The sequence below is a fragment of the Gekko japonicus genome, unplaced genomic scaffold (genome assembly GCF_001447785.1).
Source record: "Gekko japonicus isolate JY-2015 unplaced genomic scaffold, Gekko_japonicus_V1.1 scaffold3738, whole genome shotgun sequence".
Taxonomy (NCBI): domain Eukaryota; kingdom Metazoa; phylum Chordata; class Lepidosauria; order Squamata; family Gekkonidae; genus Gekko; species Gekko japonicus.
The window spans coordinates 90,982-109,208 of NW_015168157.1; the positions used below are offsets into that span (position 1 = coordinate 90,982).

Below are 18,227 nucleotides of genomic sequence, written 5' to 3' on the forward strand. Positions count from 1 at the left end.
ATAGACACTGTCATCTGAGAAACTTCCTGAAGATGTGGCGCTCTGGGATAATCAGCCAAGACAAACGATTAAGTTTCGCCCTTCCCCCTTCAGACTAATTCTCAGTGTGTGAAATTCTTCCTTTTGGCTGCAGCTTCAACCCTTACTCCACAAAGTCCTCCACCCAGGATGGCGCAGACGCTAGCCGGATTCTCAAGAAACCAAAGCAGCCGAACAGCAGTCTGCCTGCTGCTCCTTCCCCCCTTGACAACAGCTGCGTCGCTGCCAGAATCCGTCCGGTTTGCAGATACAGGAAACGCAGGCTGGTGAGAGCCAGCACGGTCTCTCACCTTTCCAGGAAGGTAGGTGTGAGGTTTCACTTCTACGATGGTTACTGGAAAAAGGCTTTTGTAACGCTCGACTTCCGTCTCATGCGTCAGTATTAAAAACAGAAAGGGTATTGCATGGCGTTTTAAGAGGAATGGATTTATTGGTAGCATAACTGTTTATGGACAGGATGCCTCTTCATCATCAGGTGCGTTTGATGAAATGGACTGTAGTTCCCGACAGCTTTTGTCATGCCAAATTGATTAGTCTTTCCCTTGAGATTGCTTTTTGTTTCTCTGCAACAAACAACACCTGCCCCTCCATTGAAATGTGTCGGTTCAGTAGGAGGCATAGTGGAGAGCCTCTTGAGGGTAGTGGGCTAGAATGGTGGGCTAGCTTCCAATCCCCCTTCCATCCCTGAAGATCAATAAAATGTACTGGATGGGATGTTCTAGGTGTGGGGTGTCTAACGTGCGGCCCGAGGGCCAAATCAGGCTCCCAGTGCTGTTATCCGGCCCGCAGTGGAACTGGCTGTCTTCTGCTTCTTCCAGTTCTGCTGTGTCATTTTGTTTTGCAGCTGACAGATACACACCTGAACAGCATACTCAGGATTGCAACAGCACAGACATTTTGATGCAATAATTCAGAGCAAGGGGTGTCAGTTATCAGACACTGTTAAATAAACAAACTATTGCAAGAATGCTAATGTTTCGAGCATGTTTTCATTTTAAGTTAAAAAAAGACCCTTCGTGTTTGTGTCTTTTATATGAAGGTTATATCTCCGCTACCTGGCATTACATTTTATGACAGACACGGCCCGGCCCGACAAGGTCTTATTTATGTCAGATCCGGCCCTCATAACAAATGAGTTCGACACCCATGTTCTAGATGGTTTAGCACATGTGCTGTCTGAGTGGTGTGACCTAACTGGCTGGCTCCAGCTGCTCTGGTCTATTCTTTCCCTACCAGCGCCTCGCCCTGATAGGCATCTCCAGTGTGGTGTGTTTTGTTTCTTGATCGTGTCTTTCTTTTTGGTAGACCTACCTGGATGACTGCAGTACTCTTGTTCTGTGGGTTTGTGTGTTGGGATTCTCTGCATTGCTTTTAAACCAAGGGGTAGGGGGCAGGATGAGGCCTGGCTTGAGTCAGCTATACTTTGCTATGAGTACCAGTTGCTTTCATGGGCAGTTTGACAGCAGTCTTTAAAACCCTCCATGGCTTGGGACCAGACCCATCTGAAGGACCGTCGTCTTCCATACATTTCTCACCCTGAATTAAGGTTGCAGGGAGAGGCCCTCCTGACTACCCCATCAATCAAAGAAGCTCATTTCGTGGTCACACGAGACAGGGCCCTTTCGTTGGTAGCCCCAAAGTTATGAAACAACCTCTCTAGGGAGGTGTGCCTGGCTGGCCCCCTCCGTTTCGATCTTTAGGAGGCAGCTGAAGATGGTTTTCTTTTGGACTGCGTTTGATTAAACCAGTCCTGAACTGTGGCTTTAAATTTTGGTTTTATGTTTTTTTTATGTGATCAATATTATGCATTTTATTTATAGGGTAAGCCACCTTGTGCTTGCATGAGGAAGAAAGCCAGCTAATAAATGTTTTAAATACTAAATAAATACATTTCCAAGTGTTTTTAAACATCCCACCCATGTTTGCCATGTCAGCTGTTTTAAACACATGAAATGCCCATAACGTCCTGAGTAGGGGTCTTGTCTTGCCCAGGGTGGCTTTGATTACCTGACAGCAGCTGCTGAGCATCTTGGGCAGAGGGTCTTTCCTCATCCTGCTGTCTCTGGCCTCTTAACTGGAGATACCGCAGCGTGAACCTGCTGTACCACAGAGTGATAGCCCCTCCCTGTGTTGGAGTGGTGTAGTTCCTTGCATAGCTCCAGGGGTTGTTTCCTGAAGGAGTGCACAGGAGCGGAGCTCCGGCAGTAAAGAGCCCAGGGGGCAGGCACATGCAACAAGGCCCACCCCCTGCTCCCCGCAGCCCTCAGTCAGAGCAAGAAGCAGCCAGGTAAGCTGCAGAGCCCCCCCCCCCCCCCGCCGCCAATAGCTAGCGATCCAAAACAGTCCAGTGGCACCTTTAAGACCAAGTTTTATTCAGGTACAAGCTCTCCCTCCTCTGCGAGGACAGATCCGCACGTCCCGTGGTGCCAAAACAGTCCAGTGGCACCTTTAAGACCAAGTTTTATTCAGGTACAAGCTCTCCCTCCTCTGCGAGGACAGATCCGCACGTCCCGTGGTGCCAAAACAGTCCAGTGGTGCCTGAGCATGGGGTGTGGCATATGCAAATAAGTTATGCTAATGAGCTCCTGCACCTCTTTTTCTATGAAATGACCCCTGCATAGCTCTAAGCAAACATTAATGCGTGTTTTCTTAGCTCAAGGTTAGGACTCTACCATGAGAGCCAGCAAAGGGAAGCGCCAAGCCATGAACAGTGTAGAAGGAAGTGTCAGCTGGTTTCCTTGCTTGTTCCACCCACAGTGCAGCTATTGTGTGCGTGGCACCGAGAGCTGCTTGGTGATCTTTGTTTTCTGGAACTCAAATATTCGGATAGGAAGAAGCATTTCCCTCCACAGCTAAGCAGTGTCCACCTTGTTTGAATGATTGGACATTACCGTCTGGCTTTATATTGGAAGGGGGCTCATCTAACTTACAAAGGAATAAAATATTGTTAGTCTTAAGGTGCCTCTAGACAAGGGGTGGTCGAACTCGTTTGTTATGAGGGCCGGATCTGACATACATGAGACCTTGTTGGGCCGGGCCATGTGTGTCGTAAAATGTAATGCCAGGTAGCGGAGATGAAAACTTTATAAAGGACACAAACACAAAGATATTTTTTTACTTAACATAAAAACATGCCAGCTTTGGTTAGGAGGGCGAGGTAAAAATCGAATTATTAAATAAATAAATAAATAAAACATCAGCACTCTTACCATATTTTGTTTATTTAACAGCCTCTTATAACTGACACTTCTTGCTCTGAATTATTGCATCAAAATGTATGTGCTGCTGCAATCTTGATTATGCTGTTCAAGTGTGTATCTTGTAAGCTGTAAACCTTTTGATTTATTGGCATTCACCACAGAAATCTCATGCTCAGAGTTCTGAGTTTAGGACCCAGGTTAAAACATGAAATGGCTGAGTGATTAAGAGAGTCTGGCAAAGCAAGCTGTGATGCAGCAGCAGCAGCAGCAGAACTGGAAGCAGGAGATGGCCAGTTCCAGTGCGGGCCTGATGGAAGCCCTCTGGGGGAAGAAAGCTCTCCCCGGGCCGCATGTTTGACACCCCTGCTCTAGACTCTTATTCGGGTTTTACTGGGTTTTCAGTCATCTTTATCAAGTCTGAGTCCCAATTACGTGCTCTCCTAGGGGCAAATGTAACTTTGAAAAGCGGCTGTAGTGAGGGTGAAATGGGAGTTGCAGCCCTAAAGGTGTGTGTGTGTGTGGGGGGGTAACTTTTCCCTGCTCTGTTTCCCAGGTTGCACCCAGATGGTATCCATCATTTTTTGCCTGCTGGCAGCTTTGGGATGTATGTTTGTATGAGAAGTTTCCCTTAGGAAAACAGGGCTATGGAGAGCAGTCAACATCACTCGCTAGCCTAATTCAAACCAAGGCTCCTACAGCTCCTGAACTGTTCATGGGGAAATCTTGTCACAGATTTCCAGGCGTTTGATGCAGCCCCTTGGCTAGGGATTTTTTGGGGAGGGGGCCTTGGGGGCCCCCACCAGCTAATTACATCAAAGGCTTCAGGGCAAGGTGGGGTCTGCGATCTGACCAATGAGTGTGTGACTCAGTCAACCCTTGGTTGCTGCTGGGTCCTAAAGAGACTCAGCTCATCACAGATGAGCTCAAACGGGGAGATGCCGGCTCAGATCGATCAGGGGGTGAGGGGGCCAGAGGGAGGGAGGGAGGGAGAGCTGAGGATCGGGGGGGGGAGGGCCCCACAAAAGGGGGGGGGGACGTTGGCCCCACGTTAGCTACGGGCCTGGTTTGATGTGGTTTCACTCTGAAACAAAACAATTTCAGTTTAGATGGCTGCTTTAAACCTTTTCGTTCCAGCCACAGAAGTCTCTTACCCAGAAATGCAACTGTGAGCACCCCAGTTCTTGCATCTTGTGCGATTGTAAGTCCTCCGTTCAGACTATCGACCCAGCAACAATGTCAGTGGAGGAGCGGGTCGCCCTGCTGGATCCTGGCTTCCATCCCATCCTCTCGTTTTCTCATGGTGAGTAAAATTACAGTCTTTGCTTGTAGAATGAAGGATCTGCCTCTTGAGGCGACCTTTCTTCATCCCGCTTACAAAAGTGCAGTGTTCTAGTCCCATGTATGGCCAGGGGTGCTTCCCAGCCCCAGCTGATTCACCCCATCTAAGAAAGCTGCATTTTTGTCATGTTGGAAGCCTTCCTTTTACTTCTCGAAGTGGGAATTTCTTGGGGCATGAGTACCTCGGCTTTTAAGGCCCCTAACTATAGAGCAGGCACTGAAAACACTGCAATTACTGACAGACTTGCAGAGGGATACAAAGGAGTATTAAAATCGCTGCTGCAGTTGGAAGGGATTTTTATGTAAGCCAATCAGTGGCATCAGTTCCTTAAGTCGTGCTTCTTTATTTATTTATTTATTTATTTATTCTTGTGATTCTCAGCAGCAGAAGTCTCAAGTATTGTCCTTTGCGAAAATTGGTTGAAGATGGTGTAATGATTCCATGTTTTGGTGTGTGCGTGTCTTTAAATGTTGAGTTTGACTGCAGTAGTGTAAGGAGAGCGATAGGGGGAGATGAGTGTGCTGTGATTGGCTGATGACTGAGAGTGTGGGAGGAGGGGTGTCTGTGTGTGTGTGTCTATGAGGGGATTCTGTGATATGAGAGACGAGTATGGAAGAGTTTTGAAGAGAGTCTGTGTGACTCTGAGAGTTATGAAGAATTCTGTGTGTGAAGTCTGAAGAGACAGCATGGTCTGTGTGACTATGGAATTTTCCTTCTATTCTGTGAATAAGGCAGACAGTTTAGTCTGAGTGACTATAAGAGCTGATTCTGTTCTGGGTGAATAAAACAAAGAGACTAGCCTGTGTGGCTATATATATGAGTGTCTAAGCCTGTCAGACTGGAGTTTGGAGTTTGAGAGACTGTTTGTAGCACCAAGCTTTGCCAGTTATATTTACAAGTCCCTTTCTTCAGCAGCTGTTCAAAATAACCAGAAACCTATTTCGTTCTTTATTAAATAAATCAAATTTTGTTTAAACTTATCCCAGAATTCAGTACAGTACTTCCTCAGGGCCACATAGTCCTCTGAAGTGCCCAGACCCTAGGTCATACTACCAAAAGAGAGAGAATTGGAATTTTAATTCCTGGTGGCAGCAGAAATCTACCAAGTTTAGGTACACAAAGCGTGTTTAAAAGTAAAACCGTCTCCCCAATAAGCAAGGACGCCACAGATGGCTTCTGTCGAGATGATTTGTTTCAGCCTACAGCAGCTCCCTCTTAACCATGATCATTTGGTTGGCCATCGTTATTTCCACTGAGGATCTTCCACTCTGGAGGGAATGAACCAAGAAATGATCGTACAGTTAGGAATTGGAATCTGGTAATCAGTCAATCCTAAAAGAAATCAACCCTGACTGTTCCCTGGAAGGCCAGATAATGAAACTGAAGCTCAAATACTTTGGCCACCCAATGAGAAGGGAGCACTCACTGGAGAAGAAGACCCTGATGCTGGGAAAGATTGAAGGTCAAAGAAGACGGGGACGGCAAAGGATGAGATGATTAGACAGTGTCACAGATGCAACGAGCACGAAGTTGAGCCAACTTCAGAGGACGGCGGAAGACCGGAAGGCCTGGCGGGATCTGGTCCATGGGGTCGCGAAGAGTCGGACTCGACTGTGCGACTGAACAAAAAATCTAGTTGCAGCACGTTTAACTCTTGTGTGTGTTGAGTAACAGTGTTGTGCACACTGACAAATTCTTGGGCCTTAGGCTTTAAACCAGTTGTCTGGGTAGGTCTTCAGCTGTGAAGGCGCAACCCATAATGCTTAGGGGGAAAGGAGGGGGAGCTGCTTACGAACAGAGTTGCCGGCTTTTGATTGTAAAAGCGTTGCCCCAGCCTTCCCAGATCCCACTGCTGGATTCCCTGAAGGAGCCGAGCTTTTGTTAGGTTGGGTTAAAAGAATGCCGGCAGGGCTGCTGACCTGCTCAATGAAAAGGGGTATCTGTTGCTTTGCCATCCCGAAAGGTTCCACAGAGCGGTTTCCATAAAATCCAAATGTAAAACAGTACAGAAACGTCAGCCAAAACAACCAGGTCGGGGGGGAGCAAACAAAGCAGAGAGGGTGGTTGAGCGAGCCGTGGAACCCAGAGGTTTAGAAAGAAAGCTGGGCCGTTCACCTGACAATAATGATGAAGCCATGGGCGCCACGAACAAGGAGGTTCCGTGTCTCATAGTTTGTGTGTGTGGAGGAGCAGGAAGTAAGTCTTCTTGACCTGGCCTGTGTGAGGGATTTCTGAGGAAGCAGCAAGAAAAAAATTCCTGTGGGTGTACCCAGATCGAGGCAGTGCTAAGAACTGCTTCCCTCTGGTACTTGCGCTACATTTTGCCTACGCCTTTATTTTGAAATTGGAGGGGCCTGCTTTGGGAGCTCCTTTTGGCTGAAAACAGGTAAAGGACCTTGAAAGTTCTTACGTCTTCCGCTGCATCACCAGTAGGGATGGGCCTGGACTGAACCATGAACCAATACGTTGGTTTGTGAACTGAACTGGTTTGTATAAATTCGTGACCGTGCTTTCTGCTCCCCACCGCTCAGCAGTTTTTCATAAAGAGCAGAAAGCAGGGGTTTAAATGGCTCCAAGAGCCATTTAAACCCCTGCTTTCTGCTCTTCACGAACTGCCTTAAAAATGTGTGGAAGTTCAAGGCGGCTCTTCAGTTCGTCAACATCGCTTTGTGAACCACAAACAGGCCAAAATTCATGTTGCACTTTAGTTCATGAGCCAGTTCCCTGATCACCCGTCTTGAGCAGTGATCAGAGATTCCCCTCCTTAATCACCAGTCTTGAGCAGCCAAAACCCGATCAGTGGGTAGTTTAAATGGTTTCTGAAATGGAATCGTGGGGAAAGGGGCATGTGGAACCAAATCTATTAGGCCATACTGAGAATCAGCAGTGACGGCAACAATGAGGTGCTCTCTCCAGGGCAGGGCCTTCAGCTTCTGCTTTCCCAGAATCCCCGGTTCTAACATTGCGCCAAAGGCTGCTTGTCCAACTGGAAGAATCAGGTGGCTCTGAGAAGCTGTTTCTGTTGCACCAGCAGCACAATACCAGTCTCCAAGGTTACAAGTAAACATGAATTCACCTGGTTCTAAAACTGGTTCTAAAACTACTTGCAGGTCTGTCTGGCTGTGTGGGATGATGGATGGAAAACACCATCAAGTTAAATGGCCAGCCTGTAGGGTTTTCAAGGCAGAGATGAGCAGGGGTGGTTTCCCATTGCCTGCCCCTGCGTAGTAACCCTGGACTTCCTTGGTGGCCTCCCATCCAAGTACAATCCGGGGCTGACCCTGCTTATGTTGCTGTCAGGTATTAGTGCAAGTAACGTGTCTGGTGTTTGGAATACAGGGGTGTTGCTGTTAGTGGCCAGAAGTGTTGGAGCTGGGGGACAGATGTGCCTTCGGAACTCCACCTGTCAAACGGACTTAGGAGGCACGTGTGATGCGGTTGAACTAGGTTGCGGTGAACCTGGGACAGTAGAAAGAAAGGCTGTCTTGTGAGCCGTAGCAGCCGTAGCAGCTGCAGCTGTGCAAGGTGTGTCTCACAGCCACTTGTTTCCTCTGTCTCTAGGCAGACCTCTTCATATACACTTTGAAGCCTTGTTAAGGGAGGACCACAGGCTAAGCCATAAGCTCAAGACTTTGAGGATGACCCACTGGGGGATGAAAGACTTCACCAGCAATGATTCGTCTTCTCTCTCTCCATCTGGTAAATGCATCAGTCAGCAGGGGAAGCAGTGCACCTCTTTGGACTGACACCAGTGTTGTCTTGTGGAGGGGAGAGGTGGCTGGGGGTTGGGCGCATCCAAATCAGACGGCCGCTTTGGCTGTCTGAGACCCTGCGGGCCCGTCCAGTAGCCAGATTCTGCTCACTGAAGTGATGGCTGTCTCGTGTTGCCTGTCTCCGACACTGGCAGTCATGCAGGCTGCCTCTGTACATGGAGGTTTCCTTCCTCTTGTCAGTGGCTGTTAGCCATGGTATGAATATTTTATTCATCATGTTAAAATAAAACGTTCCATAATCATTTTTTTTTCTTTTTTCAATTTTCCCAATTTTTCGGAAAAAAACAAAAAGGCTTCAGGAAAAAAAAACGTTTTTTTCCTGGATTTTTCTGGTTTTTTCCCGGGCCTTCACATCTCTAGCCATGGTAACTACCACCCATGACTTTGACAGCCCTTTTGACAGCCATCTGGGCAAGTGGCCTTAGCCGTATTTTGTGGCCGTGAATCCTGCAAGCTACCTTTGTCCTTCCTCAATCTGTTACAAATCTATTTCATCCGGTGATTGCCAGCTATAATACTGTAAGAGACAGGATTCCCACCCCACCCCCTGTTCTTTCAGTGCTACTGATAATTTTATATTGATTTCCTCTAAAGAGTTTGGGGGTTATAATAGGGCACCTGCAACACACTGACAACAGGTGTGGTATTCTAGGGTCACTTTTACATCAGCCCATTTGCAGAGCCAGCGGTGCCTGCCTATGTTGAGAACAGTTTCTTCTAGAAAAGCATCGTAGAGAGAGGAAGTCCCATCTTCCCTGTGATGCTTTGCCAGATGTTACAGAACGAGCATCTCTTGGTTGTCGGGGCGAAGAATAGCTGTGACTTACTGACTAAGGTGTATTTCCACTGGGTTCTCCTAACAGGTTCTCTCCTTAAAGTGCCGGCCAGTCACAGCTTGCTGGTTCCCAGCTCTCAGGCCCACAAGCCTAGTCACTTGCATCACGTGTCCTCTGTGTGCCTAGAAAATACTTCTGCCCCGCCCTTCAACTACGTCCCTGGCAATTCCGTGGCTGCTGGCAGCTCAGCATTGGTGAGTTGGACCATGGACCTCTCTGGCAGGCAGAACTGCAGGAAGGCAGGAACCGTCTGGTATTGCAGAGTGATGGCCTTTAAGCCTGGGCCATTTTTTTTCTGATGGGTAGCGTGTATTGCAGGAGTAACAGAGCTGCGAATTTCAAGGAACATTTTGTTCTCACTTTGCAGAGGGCATCCTTGGTTTGGGTCATTCATGTCTTGGGGTTTGGCAGCAGGGGCAGCTCCCTGTCTTGACCAGTGTTCCCTCTAAGCTGAGGGCAGCTCCCTGTCTTGACTGGAGGAAGGCCCTTTCTTCTTCTCTGCTTGTTTCCTGCCTCATGTGGAAGAACCAGGATCTTCAGGATCTCTGTTTCCGGCGCTCCCCTGAATATCTCACCTCCGTTCCTGGTTTCTGCTGCTTCTATGGTTCTGTTCTCTCATCCCTGCTGAGAATTATTCTCTCTTAGTCTCAAGTTCACTGTCCTGTTGCAAGCATATCCCCTTAATGGCGTTTAGTTTTTGTAAATGCTTGCAGGGTAAAACTTTTCCCCCCCTTTTCAGAATGCACAAAGCTGGTTTTCCATCACTCTTTAATTTGTCCTTTAGTAAGAATGCGTGTTCATTCTTTATTCTAACTTTCTTGTCTTTATAACTTTTTTTGTGCTCTGCATCTTTTCTCTAGCAATGCTTCACAGCCGAGCTCAAAAGGCTTAAGCCCTGATCCTGAAAATCATGTAAATCTGCCTTGAGTCCTACTGAGGAAGGCAGACTGTAAAAGAAATGAATGAATCTGGCAGGGCCCAGAGCTGCAAAAAAGACCAGGAACGCAGCCAAATCAGTAGAAGGGAGTATAAATGCTATGTAGCCCTAAACTACTCTAAAATGGAAACTTTATTAACAATACTATACTATCAAATGTCTATTTGATAGTATAGTATTGTTTAACAATCAATTTTACAACATAAACATACAGCAAAAAATTGTGAATGAAACCCAACTCATAACTTTGAACTGCCCGCAAAAGGAGCCATGTAGTACAAATCAATGGGTAAACAGTTGCAGGGACGTCATGAACGTGGCTCCGGACTCTATGCAGCCAGGGAATCAATAATACACATTTGTCATGAGACCAGGATTCCGGATGTGACCTTATCGCTTTTACTGGGGGTGGGGTGGGGAGTTACGCAATTTGTGTTTCGATAAGTGTCTTTCTAATGCCTTGTGTGGTTTCAGCAGCCTGCAAAGAAGAAAAAAGTAGAATCGTCCTACGACATCAATAACATTGTGATCCCGATGTCGATGGCTGCAGCCACGCGAGTCGAAAAGCTGCAGTATAAAGAGATTCTGACACCAAGGTGGGCACACTTTATTTAGAAGCTTTTGAGACTTACCGACTTCATAAAGCAGCTGGAACGTTTCCATTTACATATAAGCACACCTCCTTTCGTAAGGAAAGAGGATTAGCTCCTGTGCCAGGAAACCCTTTTGTCAAGGATAACAGATCAGCACACCACGCTTTTTCGCTACTCAGGGACAGGTCTGGGTTGACACTGAAGCCAGATCCATGGTAGGGCACCTCCCAGCCCAACTGGGGCCTCTCCTGAGGGCCCCCTCTGTGCAGTGTCTTCTCTCTGCTCTCCCTCCACTCTGAGGCACTTTATTTAAAACAAAAGAAGTTTATCCTGCCCTCCTTCTTATAGGTATTCAAAGTGGCACAATAACTGTTTCCTTACTGTGCCTCGTGGAGGGGCAGCAGCATCCATGCGTCCAGAACCAGAGATCTGGCTGATCGTGGAATGCATAATACTGTGTTCTCTATTGCAACAGCATTCAGTGCCTATCTGAGTCCTGGAGAAAGGACAGGGATGGAAGGACATCAGAACGTGATCAGCATAAGACGTTTTAAAGCTGCCATTCCCAAGGTGGCCAACGATAGGGGAATGGAAACGAAGTTAAAAAATACGAGAATATATGAGAAACAGTTGAAACACATGAATGGGAAGAGGAGTCAGTGAGGATCATTGAAGAAGGAGGAGGAGGAGATTGGATTTATACCCCGTCCTTTACTACCCAAAGAAATCTCAGAGGGGCTTACGAACTCCTCTCCCTTCCCCTCCCCACAACAGACAGACACCCTGTGAGGTAGGTGGGGCCGAGAGAGCTCTTGACAAAAACTGCTCTTTTTCAAGGACAGCTCTTGTCAGAACTACGGCTTGCCCAAGGTCATCCGGCCAGGTGCAAGTGGAGGAGTGGGGAATCGAACCCGGTTCTCCCAGATCAGACTCCGTGCACTGAACCACCACACCAAACTGGCTCTCAGTTTGAGGGAACACCAGGCAGAACCCATTGCTCCAAAGTTTTGGTGCCTCTGTAGAGAAGGCCCTTTCTGAAGTTCAGTCTATCTAGTACTGCTCATATGGCCGTCACCTTAAGCAGAAATTAGAACCAAAGAAAATATTGTAAAAGACCTTACTCAGTGTATTATTTCTCTTATATCTGATTATTGCGCCTATAAATTTTGCCACTGAGAGAGTGACACGATCATTGGTATCCAATAGTAGCCACGGCACCTGGGCTCGCACATTTAGCAGTTCCATATCTTTCAAGTAAAGGGGTGACTAAATTAGCCCTCAACTCGTCAAATATAGGGTACTCCATAATCATATGTTGTTTCGATTGTATGATATGAGCATCTGCATGCTCTATTAGGGTATGATACTTTGGTGCAGTGGTTAAGTGCGCGGACTCTAATCTGGGAGAACCGGGTTTGATTCCCCACTCCTCCACTTGCACCTGGCTGGATGACCTTGGGCAAGCCATAGTTCTGACAAGAGCTGTCCTTGAAAAAGAGTAGTTTCTGTCAAGAGCTCTCTCAGCCCCACCCACCTCACAGGGTGTCTGTTGTGGGGAGGGGAAGGGAAAGGAGTTTGTCAGCCGCTCTGAGACTCCCTTGGGTAGTGAAGGGCGGGGGGTATAAATCCAATCTCTTCTTCTTCTTCATTATATCTGCCCTCCAAAACTGCCGAGGGAAGAACATTCAGTCTTGCCAAAGTAAAAGCTCTTCTTAGTTTTGGGACTGTCAAGTTGCCACTCGTCTAGGCTCAGAGAGCAGCCCCCCCCCCAGCAGGGCCGCCAAAGATGAGCGGGGTGGGGTGGGTGGGCTCGCATGGGCGCAGGTGGTCCTTAAGGTATGCTATCCTCAATCTGTCTAGGGCTGGAAAGGTCAGTGCCAGCGCCTGGATTTACTAGCTGGGCTCTGGTCAGCATGGGCCTGTTTACCTAGAGTGTAACTTCTCACTGGAGGAGAGGAGGTCAGGCTGCCAGGGTTGTGTGGTACTCTTCCCATCATCCATGGCGTTGGGAAACAAGGTGCCGTTTTCGTCTCCATTGGGGAGGGAATGCCCGCCACCTTCATTTTTGGACATTTGTGCCGCTGTCCAGTGAGTCCGCAGCGTGTGCCACGACAACCCTTATTTAACTTGCAAGCTAGACAGACTGAGTCCAGCCGTATTTTTGTCTTGAGGAACTGGCTGTTTGGAAAGAACCCTGTGCAGAGCTTGCCCTAACCTTGAGTGGTTGTTTTGCAGCTGGAGGATGGTGGATCCCAAAGAACTGGAGGCTTCAGGAGAAGCAAGCCCAGAGGTAAGCTCTCATATCTCTATTAATGAACAGGGTTTTTTCTTCTTCTTTTTATTAGGATTGCCGGCTGGGGCTCCTGTGCTTGTAGCTTTGCATTTACTGCCTAGTGTGCAGATTTGGCTACTCACGTGGCAGACAGTGCTTCGCTGTCAGTTGCCAACCAAACGAACGTGTGCGTCCTTGGCTTGCCGTGCGGCTTGAATCTGCCCGCAAGGGCTCGTGTGCCACTGTTCTCGCGGGAGCACAAAACGTTTAATGTGAAAAGTGATTTATCGTCTCTGCTTTGCGGGATCTGAGTTGCCATCGTTGCACGTTCTGCAGATGCTGGCTTGTATCCTGCAAAGCAGCAGCAGAAGGCAGTCCCTTTCAGCCTCCTGTATAAAATCCTTGCGGTCATGAGCAATGTTCCCTCTAAGCTGTGGAGTCTGCTGAGCAAAAATTCTACTTTGTGAGCTACTGGCATTAAAGTTGTGAGTGAGCGATTTCGCTACTGCATAAATCATTTTGCTCTGGAACCATCCTTCCTGAGCTGAGACCAAAATGTGTGAGCCGAAGGCTAAAAAACTGTGGGCTAGCTCACACTAACTCAGCTTAGAGGGAACACTGGTCATGAGACCAGCCTGGGTCTGAGGATGGGAAAGGAAATGAAATCATCCCTTTCCCATCAGCAAGTCTGCACTGAAGGAATAGGGCAAGAGAGCAGCTTTGACCCTTTCTTCTCTTCACTGCAGGCCCCCCCCCCCCCCCCAATAGCTCTTTGCACAGGTCCCATGACACCACCCCCACCCCCGGAATAGTCTTTTTGGCAGGCAAAAAGGACTGCAAGGGAAAGGGGGAATGTATGGGAGATAATCACTGACCCTTTGAAAGATGCAAGCTACGACAGTAGTGTTCTTTGGGGAGTAATACAGAATTTGCACCGTTGTCAACGAAGCTCTGAAGCTGTTTTCTTCACAGTTTCAGACTTGCTAAAGCTGTCCTTTCTCACCATCTGTTTGCTTAATGCTCGTGCTCTTAAGGGGGAGGCAGTGGGAGGAAACCAGCAGTTCAAGGGGTATAGAGAGAAGAAGAAGTCGCTGCATCTTCTAAAAAAATCCTACAGTAATTTTGCAGCATTGAACTTTGCCTCTGCAGGTTGCAATGATGGTTATTGCACTAAGCCCGGGAAGCTTTTAGCACCAGTCTGTAAACCACTTTGGCTCTTTAGAATGTCCAGAGATAACACACTTTCATCTTAGCTGGACGACACTTCCGATGAGGCCTACCTGACCCATCATCAAATGTTTGAAGAGCTGGAACGGACCCGCTGGGATTCCTGGGCAGGAACCACGTCCCACAGGCGAGGAAACAGGTAGCTCTCTGGCGTGGGCTAGGCTTCCTTTCAAATGATGGTCTTAGCAAATGGCTTTGGTCCTGGATTTACGGGTGAATCTCTGATAGAGACTGGGGTCAGGAAGCAGTTTTTCTCCAGGCCGGTTTGGCCAGGGATCCTGGAGGTGTTTTTGTCATCTTCTGGGTGTAGAACAGCGGTCACTGTGGGTGTGGAGGGGGAGGTATTTGTGAAGGGGGAGTGGACTAGATGACCCTGGAGGCCCCTTCCAACTCTGTGATTCGATGAATAGGAAGAGGTTGCCAGTGAGCCATGGCTTGAGTGGCTCTGGTGTTTCCCTAGATTCAAATCAGCTGGCATTTCCTGGGGCCCTCCCTCCGCTCACTGGCATGCAGCAGGAGAAGGGGCTGGGTGTCCCACCCCTTCCCCAGTTCTTGAAATATTTCCTCAAGCTCCCGTGGCCTTGGTAGAGAGAGGTGAGGGGGGGGGTCAGTATCATCCAAGTCTTCCTCCTCCTCTCCTAGCTTCTTTCTGCCTGTGGGAAATCAATAGACATGTCTTCATTGGCCGCTTTCCACCCTCTTTTTAAAGGCAGCCCTGCAGGCTGCACATGCCCTGTAGGAACTTCTCCCCAACAGGGAGGAAGTCTCAAAGTGGTGGATGGGTACCCTTTCTCCAGTGCCCATCATTCGGCATTCCTGCCCCTCCTAAAAAAATTCCTGCCCCTCCTCCTCCCATGCTGGGCCAGCTCATTGGCTGAGGGAGTTGTCCTTCACAGGCAGACCTGGCCCCTTGTCCCCACCTCTCTGCCTGCTGCCTAGGTGAGACGCAGCCAGTGGCCTGCTGAGCACAGGGGTATTCAGCTGTGTGGCCAGCCCACCACCACCAAAGGACCAGCCCAAGTGCCTTCTCCAGTCTTGCAAAACAGCTGTGAGGCAGGCAGGGACACTAATTGTCTGTTGTGCCCACTACCCTGCCTGGTAGTGCATGTCTGCTGGGCCTATGAAGTGTGTGTGTGTTGGGGGGGGGTCAGGGCAACTCTCCTCCCACTGCAGGGCCAGTTTCCGGCCACCAGCGGGCCAAGTCACCTCTCCTGACAGCAGAAGCAGTTGCCAGTCGGGGAGGGCTGTGCCTGGATCTCCAGCATACGCTTAAGGTGGAAATGATGGCCACTGGCACTCCAGTTTGGTGTCTTGGTTAAGTGCGCGGACTCTAATCTGGGAGAACCGGGTTTGATTCCCCACTCCTCCACTTGCACCTGCTGATGTGACCTTGGGTCAGTCACAAGCTCTGGCACAGCTGTTCCTGAAAGAGCAGTTTCTGTCAAGAGCTCTCTCAGCCCCAGCCACGTCTGTTGTGGGGAGGGGGAAGGGAAAGGAGTTTGTAAGCCGCTCTGAGACTCCAGGTGAAGGGCGGGGAATAAATCCAATCTCCTCCTCCTCTTCTTCTTCTTCTGTGAGGACAGGCTGAAGCGTCTGGGACTTTGCAGTTTAGAAAAGAGATGACTAATGGGGGACACAGTAGAGGTTTATAAAATTATGCATCAGGTGGAGAGTGGGCCAGAGAGAGGTTATCTCCCCCCCCCCCCGAAATACTAGAACTGGAGAACATCCTGTGAAACTAATGGGTAGTTGACTCAGAACGCACAAAAGAAAATACTTCTTTGCACAACAAGTGATAAAAATGTGGAATGTGCTGACAGAGGACGTAGTGATGGGCACTAGCCATAGTGAGTAAAGAGAACCTCCATATAAAAGTGCAGTAAAACTCCATGCCGGCAGGCAGCATCTGGAGAAAGCCTTGTTCTCTTTGCCCTGTGTATTGGCCTTCCAGAGGAACTGGTTGGCCACTCTGTGAAGTGGGATGCTGCACTAGATGGACCCTCCCTGGTCTGACCCAGCAGGGCTCTTATGTTCGTACTCTCTGCTTCCTGTTCTTTTGCCTGGACTATGCAAACCTTCCATCTTGAGCTGTGCTGGATTTTCACATTAGATTTTCACAGGGACTGAGCTTAGATTTAGGTCACAGCGTGGTATGTGTGTGCGAGAAAACTCTGAATTCATGCTGCCACGGCCTCTACATGTGGTGACCCAGGATGTCCTCTGAATGTTGCCAGATCTTGCCGCCCGTCTTTGCTCACGAGGCTGTTCTGTTGTGTGTTTCGTTTTAGGGTCTCCAACAAAGCAGACGGCCACTGCCTCCCTCAGCCGGGCTCCCTGGACGCACTGTCCCATCACCTGAACCACCTCTCTCCCACGGGATCTTTCAGCCCAGAGCTTTTCAGTATCCTGCAGCCCCTCCTCATCAAGGGCAGGAGCAGAGGCCTGTCATTCACCGAAGACACAAGTCTCTCCCTTGCAGAAACGGAGGATGATGTCCAGGTGAGGGGGGGGTGTAATGATTTCATGTTTTGGTGTGTGTTTCTTTAAAAGTTTAGTTTGACTGCAGTAATGTAAGGAGAGTGATAGAGGGAGATGAGTGTGATGTGATTGGCTGATGACTGAGAATGTGGGAGGAGGGATGTCTCTGAGGTGATTCTGTGTTGTAGAGAGACGAGCATGGAGAGTTGTTGAGAAAGGTTAGCCTATGTGGCTATATGAGAGAGAGTTTAGTCTGTGTGGCTAAGAAAGGCAGTTTAGCCTGTGTGGCTATATGAGAGAGTTTAGACTGAGTGTCTAAGCCTGTCAGAGTTAAGTTTTGGTATTTGAGAGACTGTGTGTGACGCCAAGCGTTGTCAGTTATATTTTCTTTATCTAACATCAGTTCATAAGTACCCAGAAACTTATTTTGTTCTTTTATAAATAAATCATTATTTGTTTAAACTTATCCCAGCAATCAGAACAGGCCTTCCTCTGTGCCACATAGTCCTCTGAAGTTCCCAGACACTAGGTCATTCTACCAAAATAGAGAGATTTGGAATTTTTAAATCCTGGTGACAGCAGAAATCTACTAGGTTTATGTACACAGAGTGTGTTTTAAAGGAGAAACAGTCTCCCCAATAAGCCAGGACCTCACAGGGGGGCTGCTGCTGTGGAGGGGGTGCCATTTGCCAAAATGGCTGCCACAGGAAGCAGAGCCAGCCATAAAATGGCTGCCTCAGCTGAATGTCTACTGCCTTGAAAGCCCTGTGGGGTTGCCATAAGTTGGCTGTGACTGTTAGCAATGGATAAGATTGCAGATTCCATTAGGTCTTTTGAAGGCAATAATCCAACCTCCAATGCTTTAACCAAATGGCTTCCTTTTATGGAATATGTTATCGGAAACTCCCCCCCAATTACTGCCTACCAAGCAGAATATATACCGTGACATCATTGCTTTTGTATAGGGGGCTAAAGAGTCACGTCTATATAGGGATTTGATTTGTGGCCTTTACTGTTATTTCACTAATTTGTATTTCTGAGATGTTGTGAAGAGTTTGCTTGTATAACACTTGTTACTGTATTTATGTTTTGTGTTTATTTGAATTTGAAAATTAATAAAAGTATTAAATATTAAAAAAAAATAAGTCGGCTGTGACTTGAGGGTCAAAGAAACGCCCACAGCCAGTCAGAAGCCTTGTGGGCAAAGCCTCGCCTGAACGTTCTAAAAGCCCTTTGCGGTCACTGGGAAAGGTGTCGCTGGGTCGCCTGGCACCCACGGGCCTGCGTGTGTGTGTGTGGTTGTGTGTGTTGTCTTTATTGCCCAGTATGCTGGCTCCTGTGAGACCGGGGTGGGCAAGGGGGAGGGGAGTGAAACCCTGCTGCTGCCGCTTTGCCTTTTTCTTTAAGGTCTCTGTGACACATGGTTGACAAACAGCCCAGTTAAAGCAGTGCTTCCAAAGGAGCTGCTGTAGTAGTCACTTCCTGAAAACAAGGTGGAGGGAGGTCAATGAGCCTTGCTCCCCCCCCCCCCCC

The 18,227-nt window shown here is 48.3% G+C and overlaps 1 protein-coding gene across 1 annotated transcript in view; it reads left to right on the forward strand.

The window, feature by feature from the left end:
* Nucleotides 1-18,227, forward strand: part of LOC107113612 (KAT8 regulatory NSL complex subunit 1-like) — a 60,538-nt gene that overhangs the window by 39,760 nt on the left and 2,551 nt on the right. Inside the window, exons 6-13 of the mRNA XM_015414957.1 lie at nt 134-341; nt 4,374-4,539; nt 8,140-8,277; nt 9,215-9,381; nt 10,599-10,720; nt 12,953-13,007; nt 14,243-14,355; nt 16,505-16,715. Coding sequence (XP_015270443.1) covers nt 134-341; nt 4,374-4,539; nt 8,140-8,277; nt 9,215-9,381; nt 10,599-10,720; nt 12,953-13,007; nt 14,243-14,355; nt 16,505-16,715 — 1,180 coding nt within the window. The remainder of the gene's footprint in view (nt 1-133; nt 342-4,373; nt 4,540-8,139; nt 8,278-9,214; nt 9,382-10,598; nt 10,721-12,952; nt 13,008-14,242; nt 14,356-16,504; nt 16,716-18,227) is intronic.